We start from the raw sequence: 17,874 nt of genomic DNA, 5'->3' as shown, positions 1-17,874 counted from the left end.
TGAATCTCTCTGCTCATCACTTAATAAGAAAGCTGTTAAAACTACTGTGTTGATGGAAAAATATTGACTTTGATGTAAGGGTTACCTCCTGTGTATTCTTTGAAGTTGACATTTTATGTGTAATTTTCCATTTAAGTTATTTTTTATTTTAATTTATTTATGATTTATTTATTTAAGAAAATGGAAAAAAAGAAAAGATGTTTAACTTTTTATTTATTTGTTTTTGTTCTGTTTATATTTCATTTTTATTATTCTTTATGTATTTATTGTTTTGTATTCTGGTTGTGTATGTAATTTATTGCTATGACTGTATCCCCTGTGAATGTTATATCTTCAATAAAAAAATAAAAAAAAAAGAATAAGGAATCACTAGCAGAAACTCAAAAAAAAAAAAAAAGCCACTCCACAAAACAAATCCCAGCCGGGTCCGTCACTTTTTTGGGTCCCCATGAAACATTTCCGTTGTGGTCCGTGCTATTTCCAGCGCGTTTCTTCATTTGCATGTTATTTAGGAATGAAGTATGTGTTGTGAGGATTTGCAGCGGGTGTGTTGTCAAACTGATGAAGATGTTTTCCGAAGTGAGGTAAACGTCAACGGATTTCCCCCGCTCAGGGAGGAGGGAGCAATGAACACTGTGTAGGGATCATATCGATCGGAACACAGTTCATGCAAGTAGCTCACTTCTAACGAGCTGGTGCGAGGACTGGATTAACCGCTGGGCTACATCATGTGTCATTCACCAGTGAGAAAACATTAAAAGTACTACAATACCAGGAAGGAAGATCGGATTGTTGATGTTTGTCTGCCATTCTCACTCTGTCTGCACAGCGTGTGTGATCGCACTGATGATGTATCCTGTCTGTGCGAGCCGGGTGCGCAGAGATATGATAATACATACGTTGACAGGCAGGTAGGAAAGCCAATTAAGACGAACATTTCTTGGTCCTACGCCTTCCACAGAATATAACAAATCCCAGCCGGGTCCGTCACTTTTTTGGGTCCCCATGAAACATTTCCGTTGTGGTCCGTGCTATTTCCAGCGCGTTTCTTCATTTGCATGTTATTTAGGAATGAAGTATGTGTTGTGAGGATTTGCAGCGGGTGTGTTGTCAAACTGATGAAGATGTTTTCTTAATTTGCTGGTGTTTTTTCAATTTGCATGTGTTTTCTTAAGTTGCAGCGCGTTGAGCTCTCTCGGCCACCGTATTTAGACCACTTAACTTAATGATTGCTATCAGGAAGTGAAGAGACGTTCAACCAGCATAACAAAAAATGTTTCTAAAGACAATCACCTATTGCACCTTTAAAATAACTTTTTTTATTTTAATATATTTGAAAATGCAATTTATTCCTGTGATGGCAAAGCTGAATTTTCAGCATCATTACATGATCATCCAGTCTTCAGTGCCAAATGATCCTTCAGAGATCATTCTAATATGCTGATTTGCTGCTCAGGAAACATTTCTTATTATTATCAGTGTTGAAAATTGTTGTGCCGCTTAATATTTTGCGTAAACCATGATTAATTTTTTTCAGGATTTGTTGATGAAGAGAAAGTTTAAAAAACAGCATTTATTTGAAATAGAAATCTTTTCTAACAGTAAACTGTTTTGCAACAAAATCAAAGTCTCTGCTGTCACTTTTGATCAATTTAATGCATCCTTGCTGAATAAAAGTATTAATTTATCTTCTTTTTTTACTGAATTTTTCACGCAATAGGATTTCTGTATTACCAAAAACAGCACAATTCAACACAAGTGTGCATGTATCCACTCACTGTGGACTGTGCCGGGACTCCTGGTCGCTCTGTCTGGATGTGTGGAGGATCTCTGTGGTCTGTTGTGTGTCCGACCGGAGAGAGGCTTCTGTGTGAGCTGCCAGAATCCGGCTGCTCTGGGACGTGTTGGCATCCAGCATCTCTAGCAGAAGATCATACAGCAGCACCACGTTTTTTCTCTTCATGGTTGACAGATGCTCAATGCCTTTGTTGCTGCAGACAACAGATGAAGAGAACAGTGAGCCAGTGACAAATGAGGGGAAAATTTAAACATTAAATGCTATGAAAGGCTAGAATACGGCCTCTGTGAGATCACAAACACAGTCTGCTGTGCTACCTGAGGTGTCGAATATGTGACAGCAGCATTAGCAGATGGGCGAGCCGGATGGACTGCTGCTGTGAGGACAAGCCTGTTCTGGAGATGGTCCAAACTAGAGCGTCAGTCACAGAGTCCAGCAGCCTCAGAACCTTCCCACGGCTCTCCACATCTTCAGGAGTCTGTGGCAAGCTTGAACAGTTATCTGTTAATAAGCACACAAAAGGAGTGAAGCACAATATCTGATGCGGTTCAAGAGAAAACAGATCATTTTGTGACAATTTCAGTGAACCGTCTAGACAATCTTTTCATAGAATCAGCAAATCAGACTGCAGTTTTAACCCTGTAAAATCTGACATATGAAATAATGAAATAATATGAAAAAACTCTGCATATATGGATTATGTTTTGTATCATATTTGATACATAAGGATTTTATGGTTCATATAGTGTGACATAGTGAGAATAAGGAGCTCATATTCAAGGGAAAACATTTTCATTTTCACCTCAATTTTATTTAGAGGCCCAAACTGAGCATAAATATGCGGTTTGGTGCAGATGTTATTTATATAACCAAAAAATAAAATGAAATTCTGATGGCTTGTAATGTAAATGTAATGTAAATCAATTATTTTTTCATAACAGTATAGCAGACTACTAAGCGCATAAAATATCGCTCTATATCTCTAGATAATAGATCTTAGTAATATGATATTTAAAAGCTTAGTTTTATGATCAAAACATATAATGCCATGCAATACAATAACGAATAAGAGATGTACAAACAAACATTGATCATATTTTAAACTCAGATTTCAATACAATTTTTCTAAAAAATTATGTATAATCAAATAAACCTAAGTTGCTTCAGCCTAGTAAATGTTCATCTTTAAATATTACTAACTATATAAAAGTTATTTTTGCAATTATTTTAGAAAAATCATTAAGGATTTTACAGCAAAAAGACGTGTACCACAACATTAAGGAGGACATTTTTACAATTATACTAAAAGGCCTTTAACTTTGTTTTCAATTGTTTTTCAATACTGCATGTTTTTCAGCAAAGTTTTGATCATGTTGATTATTTAAGGCAGTGTTTCCCAACCTTTTTTAGTCACGGCACCCTTTGGAAATTTTAACAAACTTGTGGCACCCTACAAAATAAATTTTGTCACAATATTTGAATTTCTAACATTGATATGATAATTTGAAAAGTATAGATATTCGGTACAACAGGAAAGAACTGCAGAATATAATGTCATACAGATATTTTTTATATTATTAAAAAATTGTGTCCATCAATGGTGGCAATCAGTAGGCTAATTTCTAATGAAGAGACCAATTTAAATGACTATATATAACTAGCTATCTCACAAATTTTTGCTCACTCAGTGTTTTTTGTATTTTACAGTGGGGACCTGTCGGCTCGATTTTTGAGTGGACTTTGCTGTTCCGATGAGCATGAACGGTATACGAGTGGAGCTGAGCAGAGCACACACATGCATAGAGCTGGATAATAAGCAGAGCGTCACACCACGTGAAAGTGAATCCTGAGCGGTGAACTAATTTTCGGCAGCCGGAATTTCGGTGCATCTCTAATTATTGGCGACATCAGAAATGGATATTATATAATGGATGCTTTTTTGAACATTTTAGCTATTTAAAAATATTAAAAAGTGATTTATTTACACGGCACCCCTGCTCTCGACAGACGGCACCCCGGTTGGGAAACACTGATTTAAGGGGCCTTAGATATTCATATGTCAAATATGATATAGTAGGCTTTATAGGGTTAAAACACAGGAGACCACTGACCAGTCATGTAAATCAAAAGCTTCTGTTTTTGAACAACATGCTAAATATAGTTAGCATGTTGTAATTAGCATGCCCTACAGTTACATGAAGAAAAAACAAGATACAAACTGCATTTAAAGGGTTGGTTCACACCAAAATGAAAATTCTGTGATTAATTACTCACCCTCATGTCGTTCCAAACCCATAAGACCTTCGTTCATCTTCGGAACACAAATTAAGATATTTTTGATGAAATGTGAGAGCTCTCAGACCCTGCATAGACAACAACACAACTGAAATGTTCCCAGGTCCAGAAACGTAGTGAGGACATCGGTAAAACAGTCCATGTGACATCAGTGGCTCAACTTCAGTTTTGCGAAGCTACGAGAATACTGTTTGTGCGCAAAGAAAACAAAAATAATTTATTTAACAATTCTTCTCCCCCGAGTTACGTCTTCTGCCATTTTGGAGAGTACCCAAGAACATAATCGATGTAATCAGCGCTGTTTGCGATCGGGGGAGAAAGCACGCGCATGAACGTAATCTGCGTAATCAGTGTTGTTTACGCTTAGGGGAAAGCGTGCGTATGCGTTGTGATACTCTAAAATGTCGGAAGACCTATCTCGGGGGAGAAGAATTGTTGAACAAATTATGTTATTTTTGTTTTCTCTGCACTCAAAAAGCTTCGCAAAACTGAAGTTGAGCCACTGATGTCACATGGACTGTTTTACCGATGTCCTTACTACATTTCTGGACCTGGGAACATTACAGTTGCGTTTCTGTCTATGCAGGGTCAGAGAACTCTCAGATTTCATCAAAAATATCTTAATTTGTGTTTCGAAGATAAACGAAGGTCTTACGGGTTTGAAACGACATGAGGGTGAGTAATTAATGACAGAATTTTCATTTTGGGGTGAACTAACCCTTTAAGTCTCGCACAATAACGTACACACACAATCAGAGTAGTGTCATACTGGAGTTGAGAAGGATCATGGCTTTGAGACAGACGTATTCCTCTCTCTGGAGCTTCAGTTCTCTGAATCTGGAGGTGGTGGCCAGCAGCATGTCAAAGATCTCCATGATGCCTTCAACACAATTCCCTTCCTCCCTAAAAGATTTGAGAGAAAAAAGAGAGGGTATGAAACAGAGATAAAAGAGAAAAGGCCATAAATGTCTTGTGACTAATCACTCTGGAGCCAAGTAGCAATAATAATTCATTAATTAATTAATAGAAAAACCAGGTAAAGATAATACTAGATAACATACACAGCTTATTTTGAATGAATGCAGATGACCTTAAAGTGTCAGGTGAAAGACATAGGAAGTACTGTACATGCTGTCTCACACACTTTCTAACACACACACACACACACACACACTCAATCCTGTGTGAGAAATTAATAGTACAAACTAAGCTTCTGTTATGAGAACACACCAAGGTTTGTTAAGACCCTAGAGATAATCACTAAGGAAGACGAATATTAAATTTCACACAAAATAATAAACAGGTATATACACACACACACACACACGCCAGCCATGCATTCACAAAAGAGAACAAAAACAGATCATTACAAAAAAGGTGTCATCTCTCCACAATCAATTTTCTTAATTAATGTACTTTAAAATCTATGGTCACACGTGTCACACAGTGAATGTACACACACACAAACACTGTGTACACTGGACACACAACAGAAGATTAGCTGAAGGTCAGTGAATAAATCCACTAAACATCAGTGTTTTTCAAATGTTACCATCAAGCGAGATATGAGCCAATCTCTCCCACTTATGGAAGACGCCTTCAGATTTCAAACAATTCTAATCTAAAGAATTCTACGCATTGAAAGCACAACTATTTTATGTTTTATGTTTATGACAGAAAAAAACACTGATCTGATTTAACAAATTCAATCACACTCAATCAAACCACACTTGTAGGTGGCTTTAAATCTGAATTTCAATTCAATTTCTGTTAATGGTGAGTCTGACCTGTTGAAAAGTAAGCTTATTCTTCATCATTCAGGTTTTGATATCATAGATCCCATGGCATAGCATAGAGAGACAAAACAAAAGGAGATGTGTACCATTTGTTTTATCCTATCAGCATACTGATGGCTTTTCATACTGGCATATTTCTGCTTCCAGTTGTTGTAGAAAAAGGTAACTTGGCATTGTGTTGAATGCTACTTGATTACTATAGCAACCAATGTAGGTAAGCCAGAAAATGTCTGCTGGAATACACAGATCTGATATGAGCACATTGTGGACAGTCAGTAATAATGGTTATTTTCTTAATTAATGTACTTTAAAATCTATGGTCACACGTGTCACACAGTGAATGTACACACACACAAACACTGTGTACACTGGACACACAACAGAAGATTAGCTGAAGGTCAGTGAATAAATCCACTAAACATCAGTGTTTTTCAAATGTTACCATCAAGCGAGATATGAGCCAATCTCTCCCACTTATGGAAGACGCCTTCAGATTTCAAACAATTCTAATCTAAAGAATTCTACGCATTGACAGCACAACTATTTTATGTTTTATGTTTATGACAGAAAAAAACACTGATCTGATTTAACAAATTCAATCACACTCAATCAAACCACACTTGTAGGTGGCTTTAAATCTGAATTTCAATTCAATTTCTGTTAATGGTGAGTCTGACCTGTTGAAATGTAAGCTTATTCTTCATCATTCAGGTTTTGATATCATAGATCCCATGGCATAGCATAGAGAGACAAAACAAAAGGAGATGTGTACCATTTTTTTATCCTATCAGCATACTGATGGGTTTTCATACTGGCATATTTCTGCTTCCAGTTGTTGTAGAAAAAGGTAACTTGGCATTGTGTTGAATGCTACTTGATTACTATAGCAACCAATGTAGGTAAGCCAGAAAATGTCTGCTGGAATACACAGATCTAATATGAGCACATTGTGGACAGTCAGTAATAATGGTCGGAAAATGGCTCCTTCCCCACACTCCAGCAGACTTTTTCTGACCAGTATTACTGACTGTCCACAATGTGCTCATATCAGATCTGTGTATTCCAGTGTCAGTGGGAGATGTTACCTGTTGAGTCTGAGGTCAGGTGAGAAGATGAGTTTCCCGGGATGATCCACAGATCTCCACATCAATCCCAACATAAGAATATCCAGCCAGCAGCATTCCAACAGATGTACCTGATCTGACAAAGTCAGCTCCACAAAACCTGTGAGAGGAGTAACAAACACACAAATGCCTTCCAGAACACACTCTGACACAGCTGCTGCCCTTCAAATACTGGATGTAAGTGCACATACACATACACTCACACAAACTGATGCTTTTTATGCTTTTTGTCATTTCTGGAGCATGACAGCCCCTGCTCACCATTCACTTTCATTGAATGGAAAAGAGCAACATTCTGCTAAACTATGTTTTTTTATTCCACAGGAGACCAAAAATCATACAGGTTTGGAACAACATGAGGGTGATTGAATGATGACTGAATCCCATTAACCTTTTAGAAATGACAAGAAATCAATTTGATGTAAATAAAAATAACAAATTAAAAAGCACTTTAAACTAAAAGTAAAAAATTAAAAAGCATACACAAACGTAATATATGTACATATATTAAATTCCCATATATTAAATATTTTGTCATATGAAGAAAAAACATATATGAAAGCTAATAGAAACTGGGACAATTTCATATATTAATATATATATATATATATATATCAAGCCCATGCAAATATGTCTGTTTATGTATGTGCATACATGTCATGTGCATGCATAGCTATCCTAAAACCCATCAATACATGTTGATATTATGTATGTAAATATAAAAGAAAATGTATTACAAAAACATATATAAACACAGGACTTTTTGAATATGTCGTTTTAATAAAGTTGCATATATATAAATAAAATTAAATATATATTGTTGACATATATAGTTGTAACATTATATTATCATATAAAAAAATGTGTGTCCATATAAAAAAAACATATGTGCATATAAACATTTTATGGGGATTTAATATATTTTATAAACTTACATTTTCAGCTACCCACAGAAAGTACGTATGTGAACATATGTATGACCTTATAGGTAACACATATGGCTATATCACTCTCGATATAGGGCAACATAAGTCATATATTACATTTCCATATGGGAAAACTTACACATTGCTTAAAAAGTGCAATGTGTGATAACTTACGAATTAGGGGAACATTTAAAATATTTATATGAGCACACACACCTGGTATCTTCTTCGCCCAGCTGATCATGAGCACCAGTTCCTTGTCAGCGAGGTTGGTTAGTGACATCATCATGCTGGCCTCGGTATACGGCTTGTTTATTGGCTCTCTCAGGTAAATCTGAGGAGGCTCCGCCTCCAGAATACAGTTGACCAACTGCTCAGGGGAGAGACCTAGGCCACGCCCCTCAGCTCTGTCCCCTGAAGGGAAGAAGTGATGAGTGGGATTGAGGGGAAATTCTAAATGATGCTGGGAATGACGTCTGACCGCTAATGCCCCATCTGAGCTGTCTCTGATCTGGGGGTTGCGTCGATGACGAGCACCACGGTAACTGCAGCGTTCCCGCCTCACACCTGTTCACACACCCAATTACAAACACGCATCAAAAGCGCACATCGTCTTTACTTTAGGGACCAATTCTCACTATTAATATAATAAGTTGCTTATTATCATGCATATTACTAGCATTTTGGCTGTTTATTAGAACTTATAAAGCACATATTAATGCCTTATCCTGCATATTTTAGATCCCTTAATCCGACCCCATACCTAAACCACATACCAAAAAGCTACCTTACTAATTATTAATTAGCAGCAAATTAGGAGTTTATTAAGGCAGAAGTCATAGTTAATAGTTAGTTAATAGTGAGAACTGGTCCTCAAACTAATGTGTGACCAAAAATATATAAAGTATGACATATCTTTCCTTCTATATAAAATAAGTGGCTACACACAGAAAAGGAAGAGGCGTCTGCCTACCATACTTCATCATGCCCACTTCATAGCACTTGCGGAGTCGACAGGCCTGGCAGCTCTTGCGTCGGCTCTTGTCAATGGTGCACTGATTGGTAGCTGGACAAATATAGTTATTGTGTCCTAAAGAAGATTGGGAGAAAAAATTATACTAAGCTCACATCCTTGGATCTACAGTAAACGCCTTGGTTAAATTCATCTTTTTAATGTCATCTCATTCTATTGTCTAAGATCATATTATTATTAGGGCTGTTAATTGATTAAAATATTTTTGCACTACACAGTAAAAAAATATTTTTTGGAAGACTATTGGACCATGTATTACAAGAAAATACTATTTCAGTCTTTCTACTTCAAAATATCATTTAATTCAATGTTACTTGCTATTTCTTTGTAATCGTTTATGAAATTTACGAGCAATTTCTGAGGGAAAATTGTTTCTACACCAATTTTATTTTATTTATTTTTTTGTATAAACTCATTTTTGAATGCGATTAACTTCCAGAAACAATAGCTTACATTAATAATCAATGTTTGAAATGTTACCTTTAGACATTTTTTACACAATATAATGAAATGCACACTGCCGTTAAAAAGTTTGAAAGAAATTAATACTTTTTTTTAGCAAGGATGCATGTATAATGTTATAAAAATGTATACATTTAGCAAATGTGACGTTTAATGTTACAAAAGACTTCTATTTCAAATAAATGCTGTTCTTTTGAACTTTTTTTAATCAAAGAATCATGAAAACAAATGTATCACAGTTTCCACAAAAATGTTAAGCAGCATAACTGTTATCAAAATTGCTAATAATAATTATTATTTCTGAAGAATCATGTGACACTGAAGACTAGACTCTGCTTTTCCACTGTAGAAATAAATTACATTTTAAAATATATTTCAGTAGAAAAAAAATTATATATCCTTTTTTCATTAGAAATCACAATGAACAAAAAGAAACTATTTTAGCGTCAAATTAAAAAGCTATAAGTAATACCAAAAGTTAAAAGTAAATAATGGTAACACTTTACAATAAGGTTCAATTAGTTCATGTTATTTAATGTATTAACTAACATGAACAAACAATGAACAATACATTTATTAAAGTATTTTTGTTAGTATCATTGTTAGTCCATGTTAATTCACAGTGCATTAACTAAGCACAACTTTTGATTTAAATAATGCATTAGTAAACGTTAAAATTAACATTAAAAAGTATTGTTCATTCTTAGTTCACGTTAACTAAAGCAGTTAACTAATGTTAGCTAATGAACCTTATTGTAAAGTGATACCATAGTAATAATAAAAACATTACACTTCTAATCACTCACATTGACTTCTATCTGATGTTTGCAAAATCTAAATTACAAAATATTCCTCTAGAATCTATTTTTTTCAATAAAGTAATCCTTGGAGATATTAGTAGGAACATCACAAACTGACCAGGGAATTCATTTTTTTGCACAAAATTAATGTAATCTGTGATAAGAAAATGTGTCGGTTAAAAAATAAAATACTGTGTGGTTTTTACTGAGATTTAATATTTGTTAAAACGTATGTGTTTTTACCTTGAATGCTCCGTTTGAAGAAAGCCTTGCACCCTTCACATGACCAGACACCATAGTGATACCCAGAGGCGTAGTCATGACACACCGCACAGAAGTGTGTGTCTCCTTTACCCACAATGCCTGGTGAAGGATTCAAGCCATCATCACCGTCCAGTTGCTGCCCTAACAGCTTTGCATGAGTAAGGACAGAACTATAAAAGATGAAGGTACAGATAAAGTAAAAAGAGAAGAAGAATTTTTTTTTTACATTTTCTAAAGAAAACGTGGTTGAGTGGTGCTTGCTGTGTGAAACTAGTTTTTATTAATATTTTGAATTTGCTTTTATTTTTATATATTAAATTTTCATTTTAAATTCAGTTTTAGTAATTTAGTTGATTTTATCATTTTTTAATCAGTTTTAATATTCATGAAATATCATTTCAGTTTTAGTTATTTTAGTATATCAAGTTTAAAAAATAGGAAGAAAATGCAAAAAAATGAGAAATGTTGCTTTACCGACTAGCTGACATAAAACTATTTTTTTATATTTTATTTTAATTCAGGTAATTGCCCAGGTGCAACAAACCCAGCTAAGAAAATCCAGACAACTTTTATTACTATTTAAACTGATCATTTTTATTAGCTTTTTAACCCCTTTGTGATAATATCCTTTTTAAATATTTATTTGGTTGGTTGGTCCTGTTAATAAATTAGATTTTTACAAAGTGACAAGTTAATTTGTGTCAGAAACATCAAAAACATTATAGAACACATTTGTTATGTTAATTAATATTTTACATGATAGCCCTTAATGCATTTTTATGTAAATTTATTTATTTTGTATAATAGTCTGCTTATTTTGCTGAGCTAACTATGCACAATTATAAGCTTTTTTTCTCATTTGCATTTAGAATCATTTCTTCCCTGCTGTCTGCAATCCTATTAGAACAGACCTGAACAGACCCTTTTTTATTGACCCTTTCACCTGTTTTAATGTCTACCCTGCGGAAAATCTGATTAGAAAAAAAAAAAAGTTGCATGATTTACAATACTGTAGCAAGCACCTCAAGACAAAACGAAAAGAAAAGAAAACATTTCATGTGATCACAGGGCTGTTATTGTCTCTATGGCAACTGAACTATCCATTTGTCAGCTGCTACTTGGAGTTTAAATGCATATATCAGTTATTAATACACTGCATGTGATGTCTGTGACTGGATTCTCACCTGCTCTGGTTAAGCGTGCGTGTCTTGGTGTCCTCCCAGGCAGTGTGTGAATGTGTTTCGCTGTAGGCCAGTGGAGGTGGGCAGTGCAGAGACAGTGCAGTGTGTGTGGTGTAGGGAGGCCAGAAGATTGTCGGACTGAGCGGGACCAGGCTTTCAGACACGGGGGGATGAGGGTACCCCGGCACTGTGGAGGACACGGGGCTGTAGAGCGTTAAGGCTCCATGGCTGATCTCTCCCCCATGCGGTGGTGAATAATCCTGACAGGCTTCCACATACAGAGATGGAATGCAGACGGTCTGGTTGTCCATGGCGAGTGGGGAAGTGTAGAGACGGGGTAAGGTGTTAGACAAGTCCCCTCGATTGGCCTTGCCGGAGTCCAGGGCAGGGGAGGCTGACGCAGGGGCCAGACCAGGGGAGGAGCTCATTCTGGAGAACTCAAGCGAGGTCCTGGCTTGACAGACTTTTGCATCATAGGCCCGACTGTGTCAGAGGACGTTCTTGCTGAAGGACACAAAAAAGGAAGTCAGATCCTGAGGGATATTAGAATAACGTTTACACCCCCAGCATGTTAAGCACACAGTAAGTTCAAAAGTTTGGGGTCAGTATGTTTTTTTTTTTTAAAGAAATTATTTAAAAACATTTTTACTATCGTTTTTGATCAGATTAATGCATCCTTGCTGAATAAAAAAGTATTCATTTCTTTAGAGAGAAAAAACGGACCCATACTGACCCCAAACTTTTGAACAGATCATGTGACACTGAAGACTGGAGTTATGGCTGCTGAAAATTCAGCTTTGCCATCACAGGAATAAATACAATTTTACAATACATTAAAACAGGGGGAAAAAAAATAAATTGTAATAATATTTCACAATGTTGCTGGTTTTACCATATTTTTGAACAACTAAATGCAGCCTTGATGAGCGCAAGACATCAAAAAAATCTTACCAACCCCAAACTTTTGAACTGTAGTGTACATATTGCACAAACCTTTAAAGGGTTAGTTCACTTCCAGAATAAAAATTTCCTGATAATTTCTCACCCCCATATCATCCAAGATGTTCTAATATAGAGACATATTATGAATAAAGAAAGACACACATGCACACACTATTCTCTGGTTTTTGAGTAGGGCAGGTTTAATTGGAGTGGGAGATTTTGTGTGGAATTCTTTGTGTGTGCTTGTAGCAGTGTGTACAAGCAGAAAAAACGGCTTTATGTGTTATATCATAGTCCATTTCCAGTACATTTTCTGTTACATTTATGGACATTTCCTCAACCTTAAAAACCTACACAATGGAATGCCTAATTTAAAATACCAATACCAGTAAACCACCTGTAAAAAAAACTGTAAGGAAATTTACTTATTTTTAAATATAAAAAATGCACCTTAAACATTATTTGACATATAATAATTTTATTTTTGAAGAATGGTCTCCCACACACATACACACACACACAGGCTCTCTTGAGAATTCTCATAGTCTATTTGTTCATCTCTGGTTTCAGTGTTACATAAAGCACAATGGACTCTGGATCTTTGTGACAAACTGTTTAAAATAACTTTCTCCTCTGCATCTCTTACTAAATAAACATTTGAATCAAAACCAATGCTGACCTGATGTGCCTCTACTGTATGCTCCATTAACCGACCTTCTACAAGTTATAGACTCTTCTAAAAGTTCTAGACTATTATGAAAGTGACAAATTCCTCTTAAAGTTACAGACACCTTTACTAACTTTCAAACAGAAGTCTTTGAAACTGATTTGAAATCTGTACCGCATTTCTTTGGACAGTCATCAGTAGAATATCAAAGCCTCAATCACAAGTAAATTATTCACAGGCTCATTTCCAGTAGCACCTATCAATATGTCATCTGCAGGTTGATCACAAACAGGTTTAAAATCATGAAAGGAAATATCCATATTTAAGACTTTATAAACTGTAATCTCTAGCTTCTGCTAACTGTCGTACGCACATTCACTAGAGAGTGGCGTTCCAGCGGATGACACAGGACGTATTTTTTTATTGTAACTCCGATTGTTTTCGTCTAAAAGAAGAAAGTCATATACACCTAGGATGGCTTGAGGATTTTCATTTTTGGGTGAACTATCCCTTTAATATCTTAAGTAATGTTGCTTCCCAAGTAAATGTATCTTGATTTAAGAATGTTTAAATATTTTTACTGGAAAACAAGACAAAGATAAGGAATAAGAAAATCATGTTTTTTTAAGCCATCACCAAATAATGTAAGTGTGTCTAAAACAATGTCTAAAATCCTTTACAGAGAATCATTACAGAGACTATTTTGAGAAATTCTCAAAAGTTCAAAATATTTTCTATACGTTTTCATGCAGGTGAAATGAAATCACTCAAAGACTATTCATTTAGTTAATAATTTTATGAGCATTTCTATTAATTATGTGTGAGAGTTTATGTAAAATGTTTTGAAAAATCTACAAACAAACACACAAAACTACAAACTTTACTTTAATACCCAGCATTCCCTGTTCTCTAGGCTAAAGGGAATCTGTGGGTCTTGGGTCAGAGATCTGGTCCACTGCCCCAGTAAACACATAGAGTAAAGGTGAGACATCGCTGTCAACATTATTACTGAGACAACTCATGAAACATTGTGTTCTGTCTGAAAGAAGAACACACATCCATAAAGAATATACCCGGAAACATTACTCTGAACATTCTCTGTAAATACAGACATGTTAAAGCACACCGAACACGTACATTAAACCAGCACTAATAAACACACCAGCATGTGACTGACTACTGAAATGAGGAGGCAAAGTCCACTCTCTGGGTTTAATTTGAGTGTTGACAACAAATAAAATATGATAACAACTACATTAATCAATAAATCAATGAATACATACAAATAAACATTTCATAAGAATTAAGAAATCTCTTATGCTTATGAAATATTATAATTTAAAATAACTATTTTTTGTTCTATTTTAATTCAAAAAAAATAATAATTATAATATTTATTTTTTTACAGTGAAGGCAAAGCTGAATTATCAGCAGCCATTACTCCAGACTTCAGTGTCACATGATCCTTCAGAAATCATCAGCTCACCTAATATTTATTATTATCATGAGAGTTGAAAACAGTCATGCTGCTTATTATTTTTGTGGAAACCTTGAAACATTTATTTCAGGATTTTTTGATAAAAAGAAAGTTCAAAAGAACAGCATCTATTTGAAATAAAAATAATTTGTAACATTATAAATGCCTTCACTTTTGACTAATTTATTGCATTCTTGCTGAATAAAAGAATAGTTTTAAAATAAAAACTCACTGCCCTTAAACTTTTGTTAAGATGTTCATGCTACTGACGGAGAATTGTTAAAAAATAATTTAATAGGGAATTCACTCATAAGAAACAAATTTGGCTAATGAAAAATGTTACATTTTAAGCAACTAGATATTCACTACAGTAATGCTCATTGTTTTTCCATGGCTTTTGAACATTTCTATGGCCTAATAATTCCAGGCCTGGAAATCACAATTTGAAAACCATCTGAACCCTGGAACTGAACTTTAACATTCCATATGAGCACCACCGCTATACCAGTCTTGAGCAGGTGCACTATTAATAATAATAAAGCATTTTATTTATCATGCGCTTTTCTTCAACCTAAAGCGCTATTGTTCAAGCCACAACGCTGAAACTCCATATACGTTTTTTCAATTTTGCCATTAAATTTATTTAACATTTTAGGACCTCTGTGAGAATAATATAAGTTCAAAGGAGGCAGAGACGCTGCTTTTACCTTTATCTGCTGCTGTCTCTACTGAAAAGTGTTACTTTATGGGGGAAAATGTGGTTCATACACTATTTGGCTTCATAATTCATAATATTTGCTTTGTTTTATTGCTATAGTGTTGATTGTTGTCTTAAAAAGACTGCTTGGACAAACACTCCTGACAAACACACTGGAATATGATACACACACATGTGTGCAACAGATGGTCTAAGTAGAAGAGCACAAAAAAATCCATTAAAATAAAGAGACTGCTCCTTACATTTCACCATATAAAAATCACACACACAACCAAACCAAAAGTTTATTTTTATAATACTTATAATAACAATTTTATATATTTTTAAGTACAGTCATGTATACTAAAGCAACTTTTCAATCTAAATGTCATTGGAAGACAGAGAAACTTAAGCACTTTCCTACTGCCACTCTTGTAAAGCTCCGATTGGCTACAATCCAGACACACATACCACTGAACAAAAGGCCAAGGACAGGACGAAGGAACCCCTACACATAACACACACAGTCCCTGGGAGAAATTTTCTCCATTCTAATAAGGTCCTCCTGCCAACTTGAAATTTCTTTGAACTTACACAAGAATTAATTTTCCATTTATTTCACATCGGCAACATGAAGGCCAACATCACCCCACTAAATGAGCCTTTTATCTGCACTTATAGCGAACCTACATACAAATAATTATGCACACACATTTGTGTATATAAGCACATTCTTTACGCTTGAAACCACTCCGATCCCTGACACCATTCATGCTCTCCTAATTGAGACTCACTTCTTTTTCAGGGAGTGACGGATGATAAGAAAAGCTGGCCTTCTAAAGTCCCAGACAGAGTTCTCCGGTGCAAAAAAATGCAAATAATAAGAGGGAGAGATTTAGATAGCATGATTTCTGAGATTACTATATCACACAGACTGATTACAGTCTATAAAGTTTGATCCAATCCTCCTATCAGTGGTCACACAAGCCAACAAACCTGTCAACAGAACAGTCCACTCGCGTATGTGTGTGTTTCTGCTATGACCACGGCTAAAGCCTCCTGCTGCAAACCCAAAAACCAGCAATATCTCCTTTTAAATGCTAAAATGTCATTACACATCAGGTAGTTCCTTTCACTAAAACAATATTAATAGATTTGACAGGAATTCAAAGTAAACACAGCAAATCATTTTTTCTTGCATATGTTACGGCAATAATAGACTAGCGTTGCAATAAATGGATGAATATTCATTTTAAAAGGGTGCAGTCTGTAGCCATCAGCACAAATACCACCTATTTTTAATAACAGGCCATTATGTTTAGTATGATTTCTCATCCATTGCTCAAGAGTACAAGGACCTCTTGTCTAAAATGATAAACAGTGTTTCTTCCCCTCCTTCACATTCCCTAGGGTGTCTCCCTTCAACAAAACACAGCGAAAATCCATTTCTGAACTTTTGTAAAGTTTTGTTGTGGGTTTAATTTTAGGTACATGAACTTAAGAGATCATGTGTCCCAGCAATTTATAGTATGTTTGATATGTAAGGGAATTTTAAAAAGGTAAATAACTTGGTGGACTTTAAAAAAGGTAAATAACTGATGAAGCTATGATGAATATGAGTCTGTACAAAATGAGGGACAGAGAGAAGAATGAAAGAGAACGTACAGGTGTTCATCAGTGTGAAAAATGTTTTGTCAAGTAACCAAGTAGTATCTGAGATTTTAAAAAACTCAAAACATGAATACAAAACCCTAACAGATGGTCATGTGAACACCATACTTAACGAATATGTTATTTGAAACACTTTCTTTTTGTTATTTTAAAGGGGTCATATGATGCGATTTCAATTTTTCCTTTCTCTCTGGAGTGTTACAAGCTCTTGATGCATAAAGAAGATCTGTAAAGTTGCAAAGACTAAAGTCTCAAATCCAAAGAGATATTCTTTATAAAAGTTAAGAGTCAGCCACACCTACCTAAAACGGTTCGTTCTAACATGCCCCCAAATGTCTACATCACTATGTGGGAAGATTTGAACACCGCCCAAATGTTCACGCAAAGAAAGGCGGCGCAACTTTTATTCTCGCTGTAGTATTGTTGTTGCCGCCGCCATGTCGTGAAGACGCTGTGTGCTTCGTTTGTGAAAGCGAAACTACTTTGTTTGGTCTTCCAAAAGAGCACGATATCTGCTTCGTCATGCCTGGAGCTGATCTGTGCTGGTCGCAGAGAAAATACTTCAACTTCGCGCTGTCGATCGCCGGATCGGCTTTCACCGTGGACGAAGAGGAGTCCAGCCTGGGGTCGTCATGTGTTGCCACAGGCATCACAATATGGTAAGGGACGTAACATTTCCGTCACACGCTTGAGGAATTCGGCCAATCACAATGCACTGGATAGCTGGCCAATCAGAGCACA

The 17,874-nt window shown here is 35.5% G+C and overlaps 1 protein-coding gene across 2 annotated transcripts in view; it reads right to left on the bottom strand.

Annotated features, from left to right (window-relative positions):
• LOC107553222 (estrogen receptor beta-2) overlaps window positions 1-17,874 on the bottom strand; it is a 31,147-nt gene that overhangs the window by 11,386 nt on the left and 1,887 nt on the right. For both annotated transcript variants that reach the window (XM_016235385.1, XM_016235384.1), the window contains 8 exons: window positions 11,683-12,183; window positions 10,478-10,668; window positions 8,913-9,029; window positions 8,156-8,506; window positions 6,975-7,113; window positions 4,863-4,996; window positions 2,116-2,299; window positions 1,779-1,991 (listed from right to left, as the gene is read on the bottom strand). In XM_016235385.1, coding sequence (XP_016090871.1) covers window positions 1,779-1,991; window positions 2,116-2,299; window positions 4,863-4,996; window positions 6,975-7,113; window positions 8,156-8,506; window positions 8,913-9,029; window positions 10,478-10,668; window positions 11,683-12,107 — 1,754 coding nt within the window. In that variant the 5' untranslated portion in view covers window positions 12,108-12,183. The remainder of the gene's footprint in view (window positions 1-1,778; window positions 1,992-2,115; window positions 2,300-4,862; window positions 4,997-6,974; window positions 7,114-8,155; window positions 8,507-8,912; window positions 9,030-10,477; window positions 10,669-11,682; window positions 12,184-17,874) is intronic.

This window comes from Sinocyclocheilus grahami, unplaced genomic scaffold (genome assembly GCF_001515645.1).
Source record: "Sinocyclocheilus grahami isolate Dianchi unplaced genomic scaffold, SAMN03320097.WGS_v1.1 scaffold466.1, whole genome shotgun sequence".
NCBI lineage: Eukaryota > Metazoa > Chordata > Actinopteri > Cypriniformes > Cyprinidae > Sinocyclocheilus > Sinocyclocheilus grahami.
Note: the sequence above shows the minus strand (reverse complement) of the source record. Positions and strands in the feature narration are given on the sequence as shown.